A 22973-nucleotide genomic window follows, 5' to 3' on the forward strand; every position below is an offset into this window, starting at 1 on the left:
CAGAAAGTCCAATAGAAACCAATGAAAAGATAAGGCAGAATGGTACCGTATTAAACAACACTACATCCAGCAAGTTGTCAAAAATTCAAATGTCTTCTTATAGGCTTAAAACTTTACATTCTCCCACTGAAAATATGTATAGCTGGAAAATGATCCATCACAGAAGAGCATTATAATAGGAAGAATGAACAAATCCATCATGCATGAAGAACCCTTAAAAAAATAAACTTAAAATAAACTCCAATTATATTTACCAAGTATACTTCATGTAGAAAGTATTGTAAAATCATTGTACTAGTATACTTGTAAGTGTACTATTTCAGTACTTATTGGGTCTAAATTGGTCTACTTTTTAGTTTATAAAAGTTAGTGTACTTTTTGTAAACTTTTGAGTACACAATTAGTTTACATCCAAGTATTTGGTTTGTATTGCGACTATAACTATACTGTGAACTATACTACAAGGGAAATAGGTACTGTTAGCTATATACTAGCCCACTTTTTAGTTTATGAAAGTACACTTTTAAGTATACTCTCAGTAAACTACTAGTTTATTAGTTTTTATACTGCAATTATACTTTCTTTAAGTGAACTTAACACCATACTTATAGTTTATTACTTACTATTTTTTCCCTATTTAGGTATTCACTTAGCAAAGTATAATTTCTTTAAGAAGTCCATAAAAACTAGACAAAGTAAACTCACTTATTTTCAGTCCAAAAAAAGTAAACAAAAATAGCTCACTTGAATAATCTTTTTTTTGTAAGTGTAGTAGTCATGATGTTCCATTTCAAAACAAAATGTTTGCAAACACTTTAGTTTGGAACTTTTATTCAATGGCACAAAGAGATTTAGAGATCTGATTTTTTTTTATATCTAAAAGTATAAAAAAAATATGTAACAATCAAATGTACACTTTTAATACTGGAAAGCTTGTTGGTCTGGTTTTCAGCCTCAGGATTATGAGTCTGTTGCTTTGCTCTCTGTCTGAATGCATGTACATTCACATGTGTTTGTGTGTGTTTCACAGTTCTTCGTGACGTGCTTTCTCTGCATCTTCATCTGATTTTAGTTTGAGTTCATCCAGAGTGATCAGACCATCAGCGTTCCGGTCCTGGTTCTTGAACATGTCAGTGATGACACTGTCCGCATCTTGAGCTGGTTTCAGACGACCTTTCCCTTCTGATACCTGCTGTTTGATGAACTGTGAAAACTGTGGAGAGACATGGTAGGAAAGTGAGGTTTAAAACTAAATCATTGCTTTCCTAACAAAGACTCACTGACACTTTATAAAACAAGCATTTAAGTGCAAAGAACATGTACCCTGAAAAGAAAACGGAGCCAAGAGGTAAATACAGCATGTCAGCAATAGTAAAGATAATGCTAATTTAGTAGTGCAAGAGACAAGTCTCATATCTAGCACTGTAACGATACTTACAGTAACTAGTCAAGTCAGTGAGTTTAGTATTAGAATGTGAAAATCTTAAAAATGTCTTAAAAATAGCCTATCAAAATAAAAGTTCCTTTTAACTTGAAGAAATTGTGACAGAAATATATTAGCCTACTACTGTACAGTAGAATTGTCAAAGTAATAATAATAATTACAAAATCATTATATTTTATGCCTTCATTTGATTTCCACTGTTTATGATGCTAAATTTGTATCAAAACAAATCCAGAAAAAAATAAAACAGACAAAACAAAATTTCTGAAAAACTCAAATATTTAATAGGGCCTTATTATTGTAAAAATAAATAATAATAAATTGTTAAAAAGTTTGATAAATTCAATTGATTAGACATGCTTTTTGATTATTTAAATGTTTGTAACCATTAAAAAAAATAAAACAAAAAACAGAATTTGAGAAAAATAAAACGGAATTTGGGTAAAAGAAAAAAAAATTGAAAGGGCCTTGTTATCCTTTTAATAAATTGTTGTAAAGTTATATAAGTTTTATGATTTCATAATGCTTTATGGTTGCTAAAATTTCTATGCCCCATGATGCTTTGTGCAAATTATGGGAGTAACTTAATATTTCAAAATGATTTCTGTCATTTTGACAGACAATAAATATTGTATTTACCTGCTTCAGAAACATTACAGTAAACACCACAATAGGGATCAGAAGTGAAAAGGGGAGACAATAACATTTTAAAGCATTCGTGTGAAAACAACCCTGGAAAGAGATGTGAGGATTTGGGGAAGAAAAACAAGTGTACTGCATTGAATTATTCATGGGATATATCGTAAATTAAATCGAGAGAGTAGACCACACCGCTGTACATGTTGTCTTTTTTCATACCGTTACAGCAGAATACAACGCGGGGAAAAAAGAAAAGAATTAGGAGGAAAAGAATATAGCGACTGAAAAGAGCTCTTGCCATGTTATATACAGTACGTCACATTAAGATACTGTTACATTATAAAGCATTACGTTAAAAAGGGTTACATGATTCTCCTGATGTCTGAAAATAGAACATGAAGGACATTTTAAAGCTCATTCAGTCAAACTGATGGATAAGGATTATGATTTGCAACCTTATGATTTGACATGATTTGTTTCTGTCTTTTTGAGTGGAACTTCCACAGACCGGAAGTGCCTCCCATAATGTTAAACGCAGTAGGCTTATTAGGAAATAGGTGGATTAAACAGATTCCAGAAAAATTCAAATGAAGGAAAAAAAACGTCTCCGGTTACTATCGTAACCTCGGTTCCCTGAGAGGCGGGAACGAGACATTACGTCATACTGACGTATATGGGAACTCCTCCCTTCTCCATTTTCACTGAAATCTTATAGGTTAACGCCAGCTGGAGACAGCTGGCCAATTGACGCAAAACATGCAAATGCTGACCGGTCCGCGGGCAGTATAAATAGCATGGGCGCGACAATTACGTCAGAATCAAGACTGAACGCTAGCACAGCTGATCAAACGGCGAGCACGGCGGTTGACGTAATGTCTCGTTCCCGCCTCTCAGGGAACCGAGGTTACGATAGTAACCGGAGACGTTCCCTTTCAAGGCGGTCACTTCGACATTACGTCATACTGACGTATATGGGAACTGTATAGAATCCCGCCGTGAGCGCAGTGAAGATAAGCCCTGAACGGGGTCAAGCTACACTCCCACAGGAACAACAGTTCTAAGCCAGCAGCGCCGCTAGGAGCACTCAAAACTGATAGGCGAAACTAGACCAACGTCTGCTCCGGCTTACCAAGTTGCGCATCCACTGCAATGAGGCGAAGGCTGCACTGGACAGGGCAGCAGAACACCATAAGCACTCGAGCACAAGAGCTAACACAGTGTCGACGGCATAGCGGTGACAGCTGCATAACCTTAAGCCACACACAGAGTTAACAGTACGTTGGAACTACTGCGTAATGTGGAAACAGCTATGTAACCTTATAGTCATAACACAGAGTTAGCAGCAATGGTAACTCTGCAATACAGACTACTGCACAGCTGGTGGTAACAGTTTCATGAGTACATTGATAAAACTCACCGAACCCACAACGCTAAGGTGGTGCATCAAACTTGGAACCCTGGCGAATGTGTTCTGAGAAGACAGCCAGCATACCTAAATCCCGTAGGCATTAAGCAACCATTTAAAGCATCGAATTCAGAGAGAAGTCTCTGTATAAAACAGCACGTCCCTAGTACCATCCACCAAGCACACAGACAGCTGGTAGACTGCTGCCAAGTGATCCACGTACATCCACAAATCCCTTACAGGGCCAACATCACTCTGAGCATCGGCATCATGCGAGGCTGAAACTCAGCAGATAAGGCGGGCAGGGATCAACCTGTGCTCTGAACGATGTAAGCGACTTCGGAACGTAGCTTGGTATCGGACTGAGAGTGACGCTGCAGTCATCAGGTCCGAGACAATGCGACAACATTCACTAGAATGAGCGTAAGTCTCCAAGTGCTTCGCTGGGGCGAGAGCCGGTGGTAAGGCCATCTCAGGGAGAGCTCCGTCTCAGCACTTGTCAGTGTGAAGTGTCTTGCTCAACTAAGGACCCAGCAGCGGACACACAAGAAGGTTCCACAGCTTGGGGCTGGGGTGCCACCTTGTAGAACATAGCCGATGTTCTATAGCCAATGTACAGAAGTGCAAATCAACACATAACTGAATGTCCATAAACACAGTGCCAGTGGCCGTAGCGACGACAACTGTGAATATACGCAGTTAGAAAATAGCCCCATAATAGCATAGCACCTCAGTAAGCAAACAAACACAGTCATAACTGTAGCTACAACTGTGAATATATGAGTTTGCACAGAATAACCAGTTGCCCTGATAGGAACGGGGCAATATAACAGCGTAGCACATGCACGTACAGCATAGGTCGCTGTAGCGCCAACTTAATACACGCAGTTAGCTCCGTATTAGGCTGAAGGATACGGGGCAACACCGCTGCATGAACACATCCATTTGTAAATAAATGTAGCGCATGTCGCCGTATCGACGGAGACTGTGAATATGCACAGTTTGACTGGGATAGCTAGTTGCACTGAAATACAGGGCAACATGGCAGCATAACACAAGTGAGTAAGGAATAGCGCATCCTTGCATGTACATAACGCAGCGTAAGTCGCTGTAGCAACAGAAACTGTGTAGAGACAGAAACTAAGATGCATAGTTAGATTAGGATGGCTAGCAGCACTGAAGGAAACAGGGCAGCATTACAGCATAACACATCTGTTTACGTACATACATCCAGAACTGTGAATATGCACGGTTAGATTAGGATAGCTAGTTTTGCACTGAAGGAAACAGGGCAACAAAATAGAAAAAACACGTCCTTGTACGTGCCGTGTAGTCGCCATAGCGACAGAACTGAATATGCAGTTAGATAGGATAGCTGGATGTTGCACTGAAGGATAGAGGGCAACATAACAGCATTACCCATCAGTGTGCACATATCAAACATCTGAGTGTATAATGCGGTGCAAGTCGACGAAGCGACCGAGACTGCATGAATATGCACAGTTCACATAATGGTCAGTTACGTTAGCAACATAACTGCATAACGCTTCAGTGTGGACACAGATGCAGCGCAAGTCGCCGTAGCGACAAACTGTGACTATGCACAGTTAGATAGGATAGCTAGGTGCACTGAAGGATACAGGGCAACGCGATAGCATAGTCACATTAGTGTGTACAAAAACACAGCGTCAGAGGCATCGCGACATCGACTGTGAATACATAGTAAGTCAGAATAGCCGGTTGCACTGATGATACAGGGCAATATTTAGCGGCGTAAACATAGCACATCAGTGCGTAGCGTGTACACAGCGTCAGTTGCACCGCACAACAACTGTGTACGTAATCAGAATAGCCATTTGCACTGAAGGATACAGGGCAATGTACAACGGCATAAATCATAACACATACAGTGTGTAGAGTGTACATAGACACGGCGTCAGTTGCATCACACGACAACTGTGAATATGCACTGCGTAGTAATCAGAATAGCCATTTGCACTGAAGGACACAGGGCAATATATAATGGCATAAATCATTACACATAACAGTGAGTTGTATGTACGTAACACAGTGTCAGTTGCATCGCACCACACTGTGAATACGTAGTAATCAGAATAGTTATTTGCACTGAAGGATACAGGGCAAAATACAAAGGCAAAATTCATAACACATAGTGTGTAGTGTGTAAATAAACACAGCGTCAGTTGCATCGCACAACAACTGTGAATACGTCCTGCATAGTAATCAGAATAGCCATTTGCACTGAAAATTACAGGGCAATATATAATGGCATAAATCCCAACACATAACGCTGTGTAGTGTGTACGTAACACAGCGTCAGATGCATCGCACAACAACTGTGAATACGTAGTAATCAGAATAGCCATTTGCACTGAAGGATACAGGGCAACAACGGCAAAATTCATAACGCAGTGTACGGTGTGTACGTAACACAGCGTCAGTTGCATCGCAAGACTGTGAATACGTAGTAATCGGAATAGCCATTTGCACTGAAGGATAAGGACCAGGGCAATATATAATGGCATAAATCATACACATAACAGTGCGTAGTGTGTACGTAACACAGCGTCCGTTGCAACGCAACAACTGTGAATACGTAGTAATCAGAATAGCCAGTTGCACTGAAGGGTACAGGGCAATATCGTGGCATAAGCATAACACACACATATCAGTGTACATAAACACAGCGTCAGTGGCATCGCACAACTGTGAATCAGAATAGCCAGTTGCACTGAAGGATACAGGGCAATTTATAGCGGCATGAATCATGAACACATATCAGTGTGTAGAGTGCACGTAAACACAGCGTCATTTCATCGCACAACAACTGTGAATACGTGGTAATCAGAATAGCCATTTGCACTGAAGAAACAGGGCAGCATATAACGGCGCAAATCTTAGCACATATCAGTGTGCAGTGTGAACATAAACACAGCGTCAGTGGCGTAGCGACAACAACTGTGATTACGTGGTTAAATCAGAATGGCCAGTTGCACTGAGGGATACAGGGCAATATATCAGGGCATAACAGTTAAATCATAGCACATATCAGTGTGCAGTGTGTACATAAACACAGCGTCAGTGGCGTAGCGACAACAACTGTGATTACGTGGTTAAATCAGAATGGCCAGTTGCACTGAGGGATACAGGGCAATATATAAGGATATAACAGTTAAACCATAGCACATATCAGTGTGCAGTGTGTACATAAACACAGCGTCAGTGGCATAGCGACAACAACTGTGGATACGTGGTAATCAGAATAGCCATTCGCACTGAAAGAAACAGGGCAATATATGACGGCACAAATCATAGCACATATCAGTGTGTAGTCTGAACATAAACACAGCGTCAGTGGCGTAGCGACAACAACTGTGGATACGTGGTTAAATCAGAATGGCCAGTTGCACTGAAGGATACAGGGCAGCCTGACGACATAAGCTGTAAGCTGTGCACCTCCATTACCAGAGCGGGGCGTCCTGACGCGGCGCTCTCCGTGGCCTGTGTCGCCACATTCCCGGTCCCGCCCTCTGCCAACGGTGAAGATCCGGTTCGTTTCGGGTTCGAACCGTTTTGGCGGCTGTAGCCGAATTAGGCGGGACGAGGTGCCGACGAAGAGAGACATCGAGGAAGGCTGGACGTATAGAGATCAAAAGTTTCGGTTTAATGTCTGGCCGCGGCGAGACTAAATTTTATCTGCTGTGAGAGCTGGGATCGAACACGGGTCTCCCGTGCGACGGCCTTGGGGTTCGCCACTGAGCCACAGGGGGAAACAACCACTTTCGCGCCTTTAGACACAGAGCCAACGCCTTGCCTCGTCTCTCTGGATGCGTCTTCGCATGACTTACCATAGGACGTCGTGAAGACGGAATCTTTCTTGAAGTAGCCTGGCTGTTAGATACCGGGCTAAGTAAAATAATAAAAGTATCCTTTCCGACAAAGCCTATCGCGTCGAGTCCGTCTAGCGAGCCCGTGAAAAGGACCGGAGAGGCGACGGGCAGGTTAAAATGTATCTGCTGCGAGAGCCGGGATCGAACACGGGTCTCTCGCGCGAAGGCTTCAGGTTCCGCCACTGGGCCACAGGGGAGAACGACTGTCAACTCTTCTTTGGGCATGAGAGGGCCCACCAGCAGCCGCTGGCGGCAGTGGGCCTCATCCCTGCTGATGCCCGGAGTTTATGAGGGCGCGCACTGGTAGACCAGCACGTATGCCAGTCGTCCGTGAGTGCGGCCTCGGTAGATCCTTGTTTGGGTAGAGCGAGTCAATACCGCACATATCTGGCATGTAGCAGCCATCGGATGCGGGGAGGAAACATGGTGAGTAACCTCTATTGCAACTTCCACGATGACTTCAGATAAGACTTCTAGCGTGAAGAAAGAGATTTTGACATAATTGTCGCGCCCATGCTATTTATACTGCCCGCGGACCGGTCAGCATTTGCATGTTTTGCGTCAATTGGCCAGCTGTCTCCAGCTGGCGTTAACCTATAAGATTTCAGTGAAAATGGAGAAGGGAGGAGTTCCCATATACGTCAGTATGACGTAATGTCGAAAAGACCGCCTTGAAAGGGAACTGAATCTGTGAAAAACTCAAATGGATTTCATAGGGCCCTACAGGATCCGTAAACTGACCTCCTCTAAAGGGACCTGTTGGTCCTGGTTGATGTCAAGAGCCTCAAAGAGCTGAACTGGACTATCTTCGAGCCAAACGAACAGGTATCCTTCAGGAACTCCCTTCTGCAGAGACACCAGCTCCAGTTCGAACCGTAGCACTGCACTCCCAGGCACAATACCAGCTAGGAAAACAAGAGAACAGGGCAATGATGTTTCATTTGACAAGAATTCATTAACTCTATATTACAGTGTTCATTATTCTTTTGCTGTCACACACACACACACACACACTGTAGTTCTAGTTCTCGTTTCCACTGTCTGTACTTTTTCCACTTTCTGCTTTTAAAGTGTGTTTCTTGAAATTTTCCTCGGTCCACAAATTGGTGGAGATGATCCAGTTTTCCGTCAGATGCACTCAGACTACCTCAGCCTCTTCTCCAAATCCTCACTTCGTCTTCTTCACACAAGTATTAGGAAATCTTCATCTCTTCCCGATAAACAGCTTCCAATAACTTTGGACATTTAACATAGGAAGACCTCTGTTCTCAGAGCAGAGTAGGTTATTTTCCTCCCTATCCTGATACTCTCTTGGAGGCAGTTTTCCTCTTAGCCTTCTTCATTGTGAGTACTTGCGATCTTCACTTCTCGAGTTGTAGTGTTCACCGATATATTCCTTTCTCTTCTAGCTTATTTTCCCTTTTTCTTAAACATTCTAAAACGATTGAATTGGCACACAGCCACTTAATCATCATTAACAAAGTGCACACTCCTTTCTGTCCTCTTTCTTTAATGATTAAAAATCTTAAATGTCAATCTCAGACCTCAGGTGACTCCACTTTTTCTCACTCTCTCCATGACTCAACAGCGCTTCAGTCAACACCTCATTAAAGTATTAAAGATCTGTGACATTTCTCCTCATGACTACACCGGGCACTCCTTTAGGATAGGTATAGCTACATCAGCCGCAAATAAAAGACTTTTAGAAGATAGCTAAATAATGCTGGGCAGGTGGTCCTCTTCAGTCTACAAACATTATATTTGCACTATCTATATAGTGTGCAAGCTCACTTGCAACCAACAAGTCTCAACAAGCATATTACCCTACATCTCTGATGGGGCGTCCTTCTCTTTCATATACACCCTTCTCAAGTTTATCAAGTTAAGCTGTTATGTGTCATTTACTCATCAGCACATGGTGTTCCCATTATGGACGCATGTGGCGCATTGTCATAGCCCGCTCCCATTTTTACAGTGTCAAGTATTTAACCTTATTTCATACAGATACAATTTAGCTCCCTTGTCACTGAGCCTGTCAACACTGACTTTTACAATGTGTCACAGCACATGGTGGCCTGAGCTAGTGTTAAAGTGGCATTGTTCCTATTTGCAAAGGTAGTCGGTCAACACCGGCTTACATTAGAGTACGACATAAGCCCCTTTCACACAGCGCGTTAATTTCGGGAAATTGCCGTAAAATTGCTAGAGTGCCTTCTGTGTGAACGCAAACACCTCCCGGGATCGATGCTGGGATGGGGACCTAGTAACATTGCCGGGATCAGTCCCGGAACGCGCCCTGTGTGGGCCCGTAAGGGGTGTGTCGTAGTGATGACGCACGTGCCATCGCAATGGCGTAGTTATCGTGCGACTCTATTGCTCTAAGAAGAAAGTTTGTGTTCGTCATCAACAAAGAAAGAACGAAAAAATGTCTGCATACTGGAATGAAGCAGTGTGTTTTGGTGACGTCATATATGCATGTGCACTAGTCAAGTCAAGTCATCTTCATTTATAACGCTTTTAACAATGTAGATTGTTTCAAAGCAGCTTTACAGAGATAAACATATAATTTAAGGTAACAGAGATTGTTTTGGCTTTATAGCGGTTCTTGAATAATGTTATTTTCCAGCTAAAGTTAGTTTTGGTTGATTCACTTCCGTCGGAATTATCATTTGTTATTAAATTAGGGGCCGCTAGCTATGACGACACCGTTCTCTCTAAACAGACTTTAAACGAGAACCTGTGATAAACGCTGATGGCATTCACAATTCTATAGTTAGAGTAGGTGTAGAGAGTTAGAGGGCCCTATTTTAACGATCTGAAACGCAAGTATCAAGCGCGAAGCGCAAGTAACTTTGTGGGCGGGTCTTGGGCGCTGTTGCTATTTAACCGGCGGGATAAATGACTCTTTGAATGAAGTTTAAAAGGGATTGGTCTGAAATAGCTTCATTATTCATAGGTGTGGTTTGGGCGTAACGTGAAACAAACCAATCAGAGCGTCATCCGACATACCCTTTAAGAGCAGGTGCGCATGTTGCATGGCGGATTGCTATTATAATGGCGGATTTACCAAGCGCGAAATGTTTTCTGGAACTGCAAAATAGCACTAGGGAATGTTTGCGCCGAAACACGCCTCCTTTTTGCGCCGACCCGCCCAGGGAGCTTAAGTTCATTTCCTAGTTTACCGACGTGTGTCTGTGGATGGATAAGCCCGCTTTGCGAGGGTGCAAAATAGGAATTATACATGCATCAGTGTACAAAGTCATTTGCGCCGGGTGCAAGATAGGGCCCATTGAGAAGAGAGTTACTAGTAGAGAGTTGGTGAACAATCGCAAGTGCTTTGATCTTCCAAGAAGAATAAAGTTAAATATAAATGGTCACTTGAGTATGGAAGCTCTTTTCCGCCACAGAATAAAACATTTAAAAAAATAATTGCGACTTTTTCTTACAATTGTGAGTTTACATCTCACATACTGGCTTTATTTCTCAGAATTGTGAGACATAAACTCGCAATTGCGAGTTGTAAAGTCAAATTCTAAGGGAAAAAATGATTTTTTTTACCTCAGAATAGTTTAATATCTCACAATTCTGACTTTATAACACGCAATTGCGACTTTATATCATGCAGTTCTGACTTTATATCTCCCAATTGCGTTTTATAAAGTCAGAATTCTGACCTTTTTTCTCGCAATTCTGAATTTATAACACATAGGCCTAATTGCGACTTCTTTTCTCAGAATTGTGAGATATAAACTCACAATTGCGATTTATAAAAGTCAAATTCTAAGAGAAAAATATCTCACAATTCTGACTTTATAACACGCAATTGGGACTTTATCATGCAAATCTGACTTTATATCTCCCAATTGCGTAGGCTATTATAAAGTCAGAATTGCGAGATATAATGCAATTCTGAAAAAAAGTCAGAATTTCAAGTAGCCTATATTTCTCGCAATTGCGAGTTTATATCTCATAATTCTGACTTAATAACACACAATTGCGACTTTATATCACGCAATTCTGACTTTATAACCTGCAATTACGACTTTATATAAATTCTGAGATAAAAAGTCAAAATAGTGAGATAAAAAGTCGCCATTACCTTTTTTATTTCTCACTCTGTGGTGAAAACAAGCTTCCATACCATAGACATGTCTTGCAGATACTGAACAGCAAATTAAGAGGAACCTTATGCTACAGATCACTGTGGAAAAATTAGTATAGCCATTAAAGAAGGAACTCTTACCAGGCAAAATATCATTAAGCACTTCTTTTTTCTTTTTTTTCTTTTTTTACATCTGACAAGATTTATTTTTCTTGATGCTGTTATTATTTTTGCATTTTCCATTGAATGTGTACTGGTATTTTAAGATGTTTACAGACCTTATTGTATTGTACCTTTAAAATTACAGAGACAATTGGCTACTTGACTCGTTTTTGCTTCCACTCAACAGCAAATATGACCTGAATAAAATAAAATGGCTTTATTTTAAAATGTTCTACTTGCGGTGAGGACATGCTATTAATCTATCAAATTTTGGTTTAAAATCATGTGATTTAAAATGTTGTAAAATTAACTATTTTGCATGTAGCCTAGTGTAGAGAGAAACTCGGTTAACTTAAGCATCCCATTTATGTACATAATTACTTATTCATCAATAATTACTTATAACTATTTAACAGTACTACTACTACACAGGTTAGAACATCATCTCAGTACAATATTGAGCATACATGTCACTTAAGACCAGCACATGCGAATTATAACCCAGAGATCGGTACTGCGCATAACCCAGAGATCGGTACTGCTATGACGTCACCAAAACACACCTCCATCCACTACGTATTGGACCATCCAGCTACGTCATTGTGCTACAGGCTGGAGCGAGGGGTGTCTCCAAGATCTTTACGGGATGTGTGTGAACGCACTCACAGATTCCGGGAAAATCACTGGCAGTGTGAATGAACCAAAGGGGCTATAGACACACAAGATAAGACACACCTCCTTTCTCTCCATGTCCAAGGTGTGGCGGCACTAGAACTGTCCGTCTCTCTCCCACACACATGTTCCTAAGGGCCTCATCCAGGCCATCAATTATTTTACCCCCTCCAAGCAGGACATCCTGTGGGGCCTCATAGTCGCTCCTACAATGATCGAAGATCAACAAACAAATCACAAAACCATTAGCACATTGTGTTTTTATGAATTCACTTCAAAAACATGAATATTTGAATAAATATTGAAGATAGATAGATAGGAACTCACGATGTAAAGAGCAATGTGCCGTCCAGCAGTGAGCAGTTGTAGTGGTACTGAATGAAGTCATTCACCTCACTGGTTTCATTACACCCTGTAGATTTATTCATGATCTCCACCTGCACAGGATCTTTGACATTGTGGAAGTCTATGACATGGATGTCAAAGACCAACACGGCCGAACCTGGGATGTCCTTACCTGGGCAAAACAGAGCGTCACTTACTGCATATTCACATTTTGAATGAATTACCAGTATCTATCTTCACTCTGCAACTCTCGCCTAGTCGCCTACAGAAGAAAAGCAGGGCTGAGCCTGATCAGCACCTATATGGGAGACCTCCAAACATCCCTACATCTACTAACTGGCTTCATCCCTTGGTTTCCTCTCCACCAATAAGGTGGTGCGTGAGATGGGCGTTCTGACGCAGTACGGTTGCTGTCGCATCATTGAGGTGGATCCTGCACTCTGGTGGTTTAATTATTTATTTATATACTTATATACTACTATAATTTTGAAACGCACACAAGGATTCTAGCGCTTCTGTTTTTTTTGTTTTTGTCTTTGTCCGTCTTTTTGGCTTTAGACCTTTTCTGTTTCTTTGGACGTAGAGGTGCTGATTCTCCTGTTGTCTTCACTGTCTTCGTGGTAAAGCACGAAAATAAATGTGTTCCATTGTCTAATATTCACTTTTCGTGAATATTATTTTATAATATTATTATATATTCTAAAAAAATTATATTATTAATATTTGTTTAGGCTACTAGTGTATCTACAAAAATGGCAGCCAATGAGTGTGAGGATTCTCTCCAAACCTTTAATGAAACAGTGGGCCACGTCAATGATGACCCACACTATACATTATTAAAACACTTTTTTATATACAATTATACAGTCGTCATCTTATGTGGGTATATACCAGGGCCAGAAATTATTGGTGGCTTTGGGGTAAAAATGCCACCAAAATTTAACAAAATCTCTCACCAAATTCAAGATAATGAGGGGGGGAAAAAAGTCCCCACACAATTAAACTAAATCTATTACAGCTGATACAATCACAATTAAAGTAAAAATTAATGAAAAGTGTTGATTTGATTAGATCTGCTCACGTTGCATTAGATTTATTTTACACCTTGAGCATTACAACCAATCACAAAGGTTAATGTTGAGCTTATCAATGCAATAGCCAATCAGAGGCGTTCAGATTAGTCAACGCTGAAAACGGCAAAGTTATATGTCAGTGAACATTATCACTGACAGAATTTTGAATCGGCACTCTCTTGAATTCTCTCATCATAAACAAAGAGCAGATACGATGTCAGCAAAAGATTTGTTTTGCAGCTTCTTTGATTCACGAGTTCACACTTACATATAATTGATTTTCTAATGAGTAAAAAGCAATGAACTAATTCATAGACAGATCATAGCTTTTTTTTTTTACTGTATAGACAGAATATGACATGTTCTTTCCCCAAAAGTTTAAATGTATTCTTTTAATCTACATAAAATAATCATTATTATAATAGAGCACTAATTGACAATAATAATTTGTCATAATACTTACTCTGCCTTACATAATAAGGTATTTACATTATCGAATTGTGTGAATACATGTATGCCGCCTTTGAACAGTATTAAACAGTCCGTGCACATAAACATAAATGCTGTCAGATGCAGCCTCTGTTCCACCTTTGCAGTGTAAAGATGGCTGATGTTGATTGATAAAACTTAATTGGTAACTAGTATTCTGATTGATTGATTGATTGGTTCTGAAGTAATTGTTTAAATTGAAGGATTTTACATAAAATATAGCAGTTACATTTAATTATAAAAATTGCCCTTACAAAGGTAAAAAAAAAAAAAAAAATGCAGGGAACAAATATTGGCCATTAATGAAAAGGAAATTTCTAACCCTGGTGTACACCACTGTCTTCACACACACAATTTTTTTTTTATTGATATTAATATTTAAAACTTTTTAAATTAGCACCAAACTTCGAAATGCACCTTTAAAGGGTTAGTTCACCCAAAAATGAAAATTATGTCATTAATGACTCACCCTCATGTCGTTCCAAGCCCGTAAGACCTCCGTTCATCTTCGGAACACAGTTTAAGATATTTTAGATTTAGTCCGAGAGCTTTTTGTCCCTCCATTGAAAATGTATGTACAATATACTGTCCTTGTCCAGAAAGGAAATAAAGACATCATCAAAGTAGTCCATGTGACATCAGTGGGTTAGTTAGAATGTTTTGAAGCATCGAAAATACATTTTGGTCCAAAAATAACAAAAACTACGACTTTATTCAGCATTGTATTCTCTTCCAGTTCTGTTGTCAACATGTCTAAGGATTTCGACACAAAGGAAGACTTGCATTTTTTTGCCCAGCCATATTTATTTGAACCCGAATACACGGACGCACCAGATAACACGTCAGCAGAGTCTTACGTCAGCAGCGTCACTGAACGCGGATTGACAACAGAACTGGAAGAGAATACAATGCTGAATAAAGTCGTAGTTTTTGTTATTTTTGGACCAAAATGTATTTTCGATGCTTCAAAACATTCTAACTAACCCACTGATGTCACATGGACTACTTTGATGATGTCTTTATTTCCTTTCTGGACAAGGACAGTATATCGTACATACATTTTCAATGGAGGGACAGAAAGCTCTCAGACTAAATCTAAAATATCTTAAACTGTGTTCCGAAGATGAACGGAGGTCTTACTAGCCTTGAACGACATGAGGGTGAGTCATTAATGACATAATTTTCATTTTTGGGTGAACTAACCCTTTAAGGCACACTTTCGCTCCACTTTCATTGGCAAACTAGTCCTTTAAATGCATTAAGATCATCTAACCTGCCCCCTGCTGGCCATACGCAAGGTGAGGCGGCAAGATGATTCTTCTCCTCTCTCCTGTACACACACCCTGCAAGCCTTTATCTATGCCTGCGATCATGTAGCCCAGTCCAATGTACGTGTTGTACGTCTTGTTGTGCTGATAACTGTGATATTAGAGGTAATACATCAGAATCTACATCTACTGCAAAACCAACAAGGAAGCAAATCAAATTTGAAAAAAAAAGTGAGGAAATAAACCTGGAGTCAAACGTGATGCCGTTGAGGAAGGAGGCATTGTAGTGGTAGCGGATGTAGTCGCCTGCAACAGATTTGCGTGCACATGGTTCAGGCGCCTTCTTGAACTCCACAATGATGTCATCTTTAGGGTTGTGGAGGTCTTCCAGGAGAATGTGATACACTACTGATGCGTGAGGAGGGACATCTGTGCCTGAGGGAAAAAGAGAGAGACGCAAGGATGAAAAAAAAAGGATGAAAAGTCAGAAAGAGAAGTTGTTGAACCCTCATGTTGTGTTGTGGGTCCATTTGACCGGCACTCGTTTTTTAAACTGCTTGAAACAGTTTAAACTATTTATTTCTTCTTGATTTTTTAAATCACCCTGGGAAAATTCTGTTTCTTTATCTATTTGAGTTTCCCAGTCAAAAAGTCCCAGTGTGAAATGAAGGTTTTTGGCTGTTAGTTGTTTGGATTTCAATTTCTAGTCTGTTGCAGTACTGAAAACAAGTGTGTGGAACCCATTTTACCATTTTAAGGGTTTGAGAACCAGACATAAAAGGCAGAGGCTATTTACACCAAGTACAATATCGATAAATACTATTTACACCAAGTACAAATAATGTTGGATACTATTTATATTTGTACCTCAGTGTGCAAGTAGTCAATCAAAATGTGTTTTAAATCGGTTAAAAATATCTTTTGAAATCCTCTGACTGAATCACAGTCTGAAGTCTTGTAGTGTATTCCAGTCATAAGCAGTTACTAAAACAGGTTGCGTTTTGTAATCATATTTTTTTGTAATGTTATCCATCTTGTTAATAAACGAATAAGAACCCAGGGTTTACGAATGTGCCGTGTGAAATCTGGAAACCCCATTACCCAGGAATAACTCAAATAAAGGCATGAACAGTGTGAAACATGGAACAAGATAAAACAGATTTACATTGACACAATTAGTGTGAAAAGTCCAACATTAAAGAATGGAACCATTTCCAAGATTTTAAAGGTGCTAAATGTAACTTTTCTTCTAAAATTAATCCTTTTTTTATTGCCTGTGTGTGAAGGGGTTGTAATCACACATTACAATGATCCACTTGTCGGGTTTTGCTATTACCTCTGAAGGCCAGTATTCCTATTTCTATGTGAAGTCTCCGGGTCGGATTTTCTGCGAAATCCATCGGATGTGACGTGCATGCGCGCTCCCGAGCCTCTCTCCTTTTTATATACAGTCTATGCGACGGCACTGCAGCTAACGACATGGAGTCCGATAACACCAAACAACGACCTGCCTCCAGCACAACACACACTCCAACCCTAACTCCACATTAATATAAAAAACTAAACAAAACAAAAATGTATCTGCTGAAGCTCGTCAGGCCAAACGTGAATCGGATCGACTTAGGACGAAAACACGGATCAACATCGGCAGAGCGTTTGAATTATGGAGAGACCTCCGCTATTTTTATTGTGATAAATTACAAGTTTTCAGATATGCTGAAATAAATAATGGTAAACTGTAATGAAATGGCAAGGTAAACTACAACATACATGAGACATGAAATGAATACAAAAGACTGTTCCAGGATAACAAAAAGTAGGTGCTTTAGGATGTAACTTTTATTTGATGTACTAGATCTACTGTCTAACGTCACTCATCCCACTACTATCATATTGTTTATAATACACATTTCCAGACACGTTCAGTACACTAATGTTACTTCCTACGATCTTACTGTTACACTGAAATTGTTCAGTCTAGTTCACTAACCGTTTCCGTTATCATATTATACATTCACCTATGTTGACAGATTGCTGATTGTGAAAGATACACGAATAGTTTGTGAAACACCACATGTCGGCTAAATGCAGTCAATGTAACGTTATCATGGTACGAGCATGGAGCATTAGTTCAACGTCAAGCTGATAAAAGTAGCCTATTATTGTAACGTTGCAGTGGGAGTTTACATGTGTTTCCAGCATGTTGTGTGATGCTTTCTCCGGTGTGTTGAAAGTCTCAGTGTGGCCGGTACCATGAGTGCTCGCTCTTGTGTTCGAGCACGCGCAAGAGCACGCCACAAGCGCTCTTGTAAAAATTGGTTGCAATCTGAAACATCACCGATAGATGCCGCTAAAAAATACATATAGCACCTTTAATTAAAATCTATAATTGATCAATAATAGGATGTTCTTTATATACACATGCAAATGATTTGCTTGCTTACCATATCCTTTTTCTCCAAATGCCAGAAATGGGGGGATGATGAAGTGTCGTATTTCTCCCACACACATGCCCAGTAACCCTTCATCCAAGCCTTTTATGAGCAAACCTTCTCCAACCACTGAATCCTGCGTCTGGGAACGCTTGTAGCTGCAAGATGCTCATATAAGATTAGTCTACATACATCTGTGCAACAGTTCACTTCACACTGGGTACATCTGATGTATGACGTGTGTCCACTATAGATACTTGAGTTTCTAAATGTTAAAATACATTCTCTTATGCCAGTTTAATGTACAAAGACCACTACAGCTAACTAAGCCATATGTAAGGTAATTTGCAAGAAAAGTGTAAAGGTCCTTGCACACAGAGTCCGAAATTCTCGCATGTAAAAAAATAAATACTCACGTTGTGTCAATCACGTTTATACTCTGCCTCTGAAGCTTTCATTCATCATAAAAAAATTCTGATTGGGTTCGATTTTCTGCGTTTTTCGCATCCGTAGCAAGCATTTTGAGAGGTGTTTTGACAATTCAGACGAATACGAAAAAACGCATACGGACATTTTGGACCTTAAACCCTGTGGCTCTATCCACCGAACAAAAAATGTTCTAAGAACGTTTTGCTAACGTTCCTATTAAATTATGAAAACATTATTTCTGAATGTTCTCTGAACAATCAAAACTTCCAGTTTTTTAAAATGTTTTAAATATGTTTTTTTGCTTAGTTATGCAAACGTTAGGGAAACATAAAGGGAACGTGACATTTGAATGTTCTCTAAACATTCTGAAACAAGTAGTAACATTTAAAAAAATGTTGGGCTAACACCCAACTTAAAGCAGCACTAAGTAGGAATTCCGTTTTTGTCAAACAGCGACCCCTAGAGTCGCTGTGGAGTACTTGTACTGTCGTGAATAGCACTCACGCAGAGATGGCTCGCACTCACGGCCGGATCCCCTCCCCCTGTACACCGGTACCTGTTCAGTAGGATGGACGCTGTAACGAGTGGAAATAAGGTATGGCCCCTTTAAGAGCTGCGAGCGCCCTGTTTAACTGTCGGCAGTCTGTATTGTATGTGCGCCTCGAACACCACATGTATATGGCGCCGGATTATTTCTGTTTGATGCTCATTTTATCAGATCTGTTTTATGCCGTAAAGCAATTTGTTACCTCGCGAGACCTGATATCACACGGCCCGCCGGCCCAAAGTTGCAAGGGTGGTTTTGTGGCTCACAGGCACCAGGGGGGTGCGAGACGACCACCATTCAACACGAAATCAGTAATAAACATTACAATGACTCCAAAGCTGTTCGGTTAAGGTAAAAAAGTTACTTAGTTCACCTTTAATGTTTTAGGCAAATCGTTCCATTTTAAATTTTTGAGAACCTTATTAAATACCAGATTTACTTTTTTACTAGAACCTTGCGAGAGTTCTGAGAACGTTCCCTGTTGGCTGGGGGTTGTACTAACAAAACATCGCTCAGTGAAGAGTGTGAGTTTAGGACAGGAGCGTTCAGGAAACTTGTTTGAAAACAATCATTATTATTTGAGGTAACTGTGACATAAAGTAGCACTAACCTGGAGTCAAACACAGTGCCATCCAGCAATGACGCATTAAAGTGAAAACGCACAAAGTCAGTCCTCATGACTGAGCGCTTGCAGTCTTTAGGTGTACTGATGACTTTGGTCTGAACCTGGTCTGCCCTGTTAAAGATGTCTAGTAGAACCAGATCAAACACTAATGTTGTGTCCGGCGGCACTGTACCACCTAAAACACCACAGAAGGAATACATATTTCAGTGATCGCAAATGCTAGTGGTTCATAACTTTCTGAACGGTGGTTTGCGAACCTTTGGGGGTTTGTGAGTTGATAAAAACTAATAATTATATTTATATCCAATGAAAAATTTAAATAAATAAATGGGGCTGCATGGAAGTTGTGATATTGTTTAGGGCAATAATCAAATCAAAGGCTGCGATTTAATTAAAAAAATGCTATAGTCTGATCTGATGTGCCTTTGTGAGTAGCTAGTGGTCAGGTGTATTCAGCATCTGAGAGCTTCTCTGTTCACTGCAAATGCAGCAAACTCTCTGCATGTGCTGCGAATTTAACATTTATTTGGGAATACAATGTATGCTAGGTTCAATTTATTTACACATATGCATAATTTCCAACCTTTATGTGGGCAGTTTACAGCATTTTAGTAGTATTCCACCTTAATAAAAGGATTGTTTAAAGCTCAAGGCTTTGAAATTTTGAAAGTAAAAAACGTAAGACATAAAAGTTTGTTTTGTAACATGTAGTGTAAAATTCAATTCAATATTATTATAATGATCAAATATTTTAAAATATATATTTCACAGTACAATTGTAATTTACAACAGTAATATATTTCTGTATTCATTTGGTAATTGGAGTTAAAACATAATAATAATTGTTATTACATTTGATTAGGTTCCTAAAACACCAGTGTGAATGTAATGTATAGTGTATACACTTAGATGTATACACATATACATGATGTACTGAATGTAATTATAGTGTATACACTACATACACTATAACACTTAAAAGACGACCAGCAATAAAGTCCAAATAAAACAATAAAAGATTAAAAATTGTATCTATTTATTTGCTTGTAATGAGACCATTAACCGACATCAGAGAACTGTGAACGTGCAAATGTGTCACTAAAAGTTATTGAAATATTAACTTAAAATCTCAGGGGGTACCAAATGTCAATTATTTTAATAAGCGTTACACAAAAAGAAGAAAGAAGTGAAAATACAGGAGTTTTAGCATCATTTGCTTGAACACACTTGCTTTGATATCTAATGGGCAGTCCCAAACATTTGTAAGGCTGTGTGTAAGACTTGTGTGTCCAAGTAGTTTTTTGGGTTGCTTTACAATTTCAAGAAATTAACTAGTACATTTTATCAATGTAAAAGGTGTTTTTGGGTATATTACCTGCTGCTTGGCTACTGTAGGTCAGGTGGGGGGGTACAGTGATCCTCCGGCGCTCATTCACACACATACCCAGAATGCCCTTGTCCACACCAGCAATCTGCCACTTATGGCCCACCTGTCCAAAGAATGCAGCCCCCTTATCAAAGCTGCAGTAAAAGAGAAAATCACCTTACATTATATGTATTCTCAAAGGGACATGCAGCACATAAACAAACACACACTATGTAAATCACGAAATACCAATCAAGGGTATTTACACAAGCATATTGACACAACCTGTTTTATTTAAATAGCTCTTTTGACAATGTACCTCTACACCATTTCAAAGCAGCTTACAGGAAAAATTGCTGCAATGTCTATCATGTATTAAATCCTGGAATTTATAATTGGAGTAGTTGTATGTATTTAAGTTTGAAAAGATGCATGAGGCTGAGGAGGCCCAAAACCAAGGATTTTTTTTTTTTTTTGTCCACGTATGATACACCATAATTACCAAAAAAGCTGTATGAATGAAGCTCACCAGTGTCTGAGACAGCCATAATAATATGCAATATAGTTTTAACTAAATAGACTTGAGTAAACCATCTTTAACAAACCTAGTATTTGCATAATACTACAAAAGATGCTTAAAAGAATATCATGAAGTAGCCTATTTTTACAATATTACAAAAAAAGCATAATGGTGCATGTCCAGACAATCATGGTACATTGAAAACCAAACCCAATGCCTAGCTTAGTTAATGACAAAAGCAAAAAGTAAAAGTGAAATTGTAATGTGCAAGATGCAAAGAACTTGGCTGAATCATCTCACCTAGAGTCGAACCGTTTTCCATCAGTAAAAGTGCCGTTATAGTGATACCGCACGAAATCTCCGGATTTCACTTCTCTGACGCACGGCTCGGGAATGAAATATCGATCAACTGCAATATCATCGATCGGCCCTGGATTACAGTCCACATAGAACCACGTCGCCAGCAATAAACTCAAAACAATCCTCTGTAGCATTTTAAGGGAAGTGTAGGCTGTGAGTGAGGCTTGTGAGGGCTCGACAGTGAGTTGTGGGCTCTTGTAGGAGGAGTTCGGATGTGTAAACGTGGAAGATCCTAAACTGGGATGTTCCTTGCGGGCACTTTTTTCCTTTTCGTCAGGTTCAGTATTATTTTATAGCAGTCATCAATTGTTTACTGTATTTATTTTTCATGTTATTGATAAAAATGGTGGAGAAATGTCGCCTATTAAAGGAAAAATATTTAATGAGATCATATTTCGCGGAAGCGGATGGAGAGGAAGACTGCCGTTCATTACTTCAGCAGCTCTCTGACCTATTAATCAGGGACATATGGGGCACTAATGTATTATTTTGTATTGTATGTAGCCTACATGCATTGCTCAATTATGTTTCATTGAATAAATCTGATCATTCTGTCACATATTTTTTATGACAACATTGCGATGGATATAACTGGATAAGTAACTCAAAATCGTGGTAATGTCTGATTCTACAGCAAAATAATAATATTTCGGAGATTTTCTAAGTACAGTTGCACTGTTGCACAGCCACTCCCCTATGGGAGAACCAATGGGTGGAGCTTGACGTCCAGCCCCCACACCCTAACCCGATCGTGTATGATAATTATATTGAACATTTATGGAGCAACAGATTTCTGTGAAAATAAATCATAAATGTGGGTATGGATCATGGGGTAAAAGGCTCAACAGCATGGGGCAACAGGCACACAGTATTACACATTATTTAGCTAAAATAATGTTTTTTAATAATGTCTAACTTAATACTTGTTTAAAACAATCACTTTAGCAAAGTTTGTACTATTTTCTATTTATTTTTGATTAAAAAAAAAACATTTTTGTTCATTAAATTTACTGTCATTAAAATATGTTATTGTATTAAAAATACAGAAACAAAATTATTTTAAAAAGCAAAGATTCTGAAAGCACTGAAGGAGATCCCATGATAATTTAATATAGATTTACAGTGGTAACAATACATTATATTTTATTATATGATTACCGGTAATATCATATTTTTTAAATAGG

At 39.4% G+C, this 22973-nt stretch overlaps 1 protein-coding gene across 1 annotated transcript; it reads right to left on the bottom strand.

Moving 5' to 3' along the window:
• Positions 1-788: 788 nt before the first annotated feature.
• On the bottom strand, positions 789-22120 carry fkbp10b (FKBP prolyl isomerase 10b). The gene is made up of 10 exons (XM_056253665.1): positions 21730-22120; positions 20919-21064; positions 19529-19718; positions 17955-18100; positions 15756-15945; positions 15516-15661; positions 12663-12852; positions 12399-12541; positions 8141-8304; positions 789-1213 (listed from the first exon to the last, which is right to left on the bottom strand). Exons 1-10 carry the CDS (start codon positions 21921-21923, stop codon positions 1025-1027), a joined length of 1698 nt encoding a protein of 565 aa, XP_056109640.1. The 5' UTR covers positions 21924-22120; the 3' UTR covers positions 789-1024.
• Between the last annotated feature and the right edge of the window lie 853 nt (positions 22121-22973).

The sequence above is a fragment of the Rhinichthys klamathensis genome, unplaced genomic scaffold (assembly GCF_029890125.1).
Source record: "Rhinichthys klamathensis goyatoka isolate OS25496 unplaced genomic scaffold, OSU_Roscu_1.1 h1tg000108l_1, whole genome shotgun sequence".
Lineage (NCBI taxonomy): Eukaryota > Metazoa > Chordata > Actinopteri > Cypriniformes > Leuciscidae > Rhinichthys > Rhinichthys klamathensis.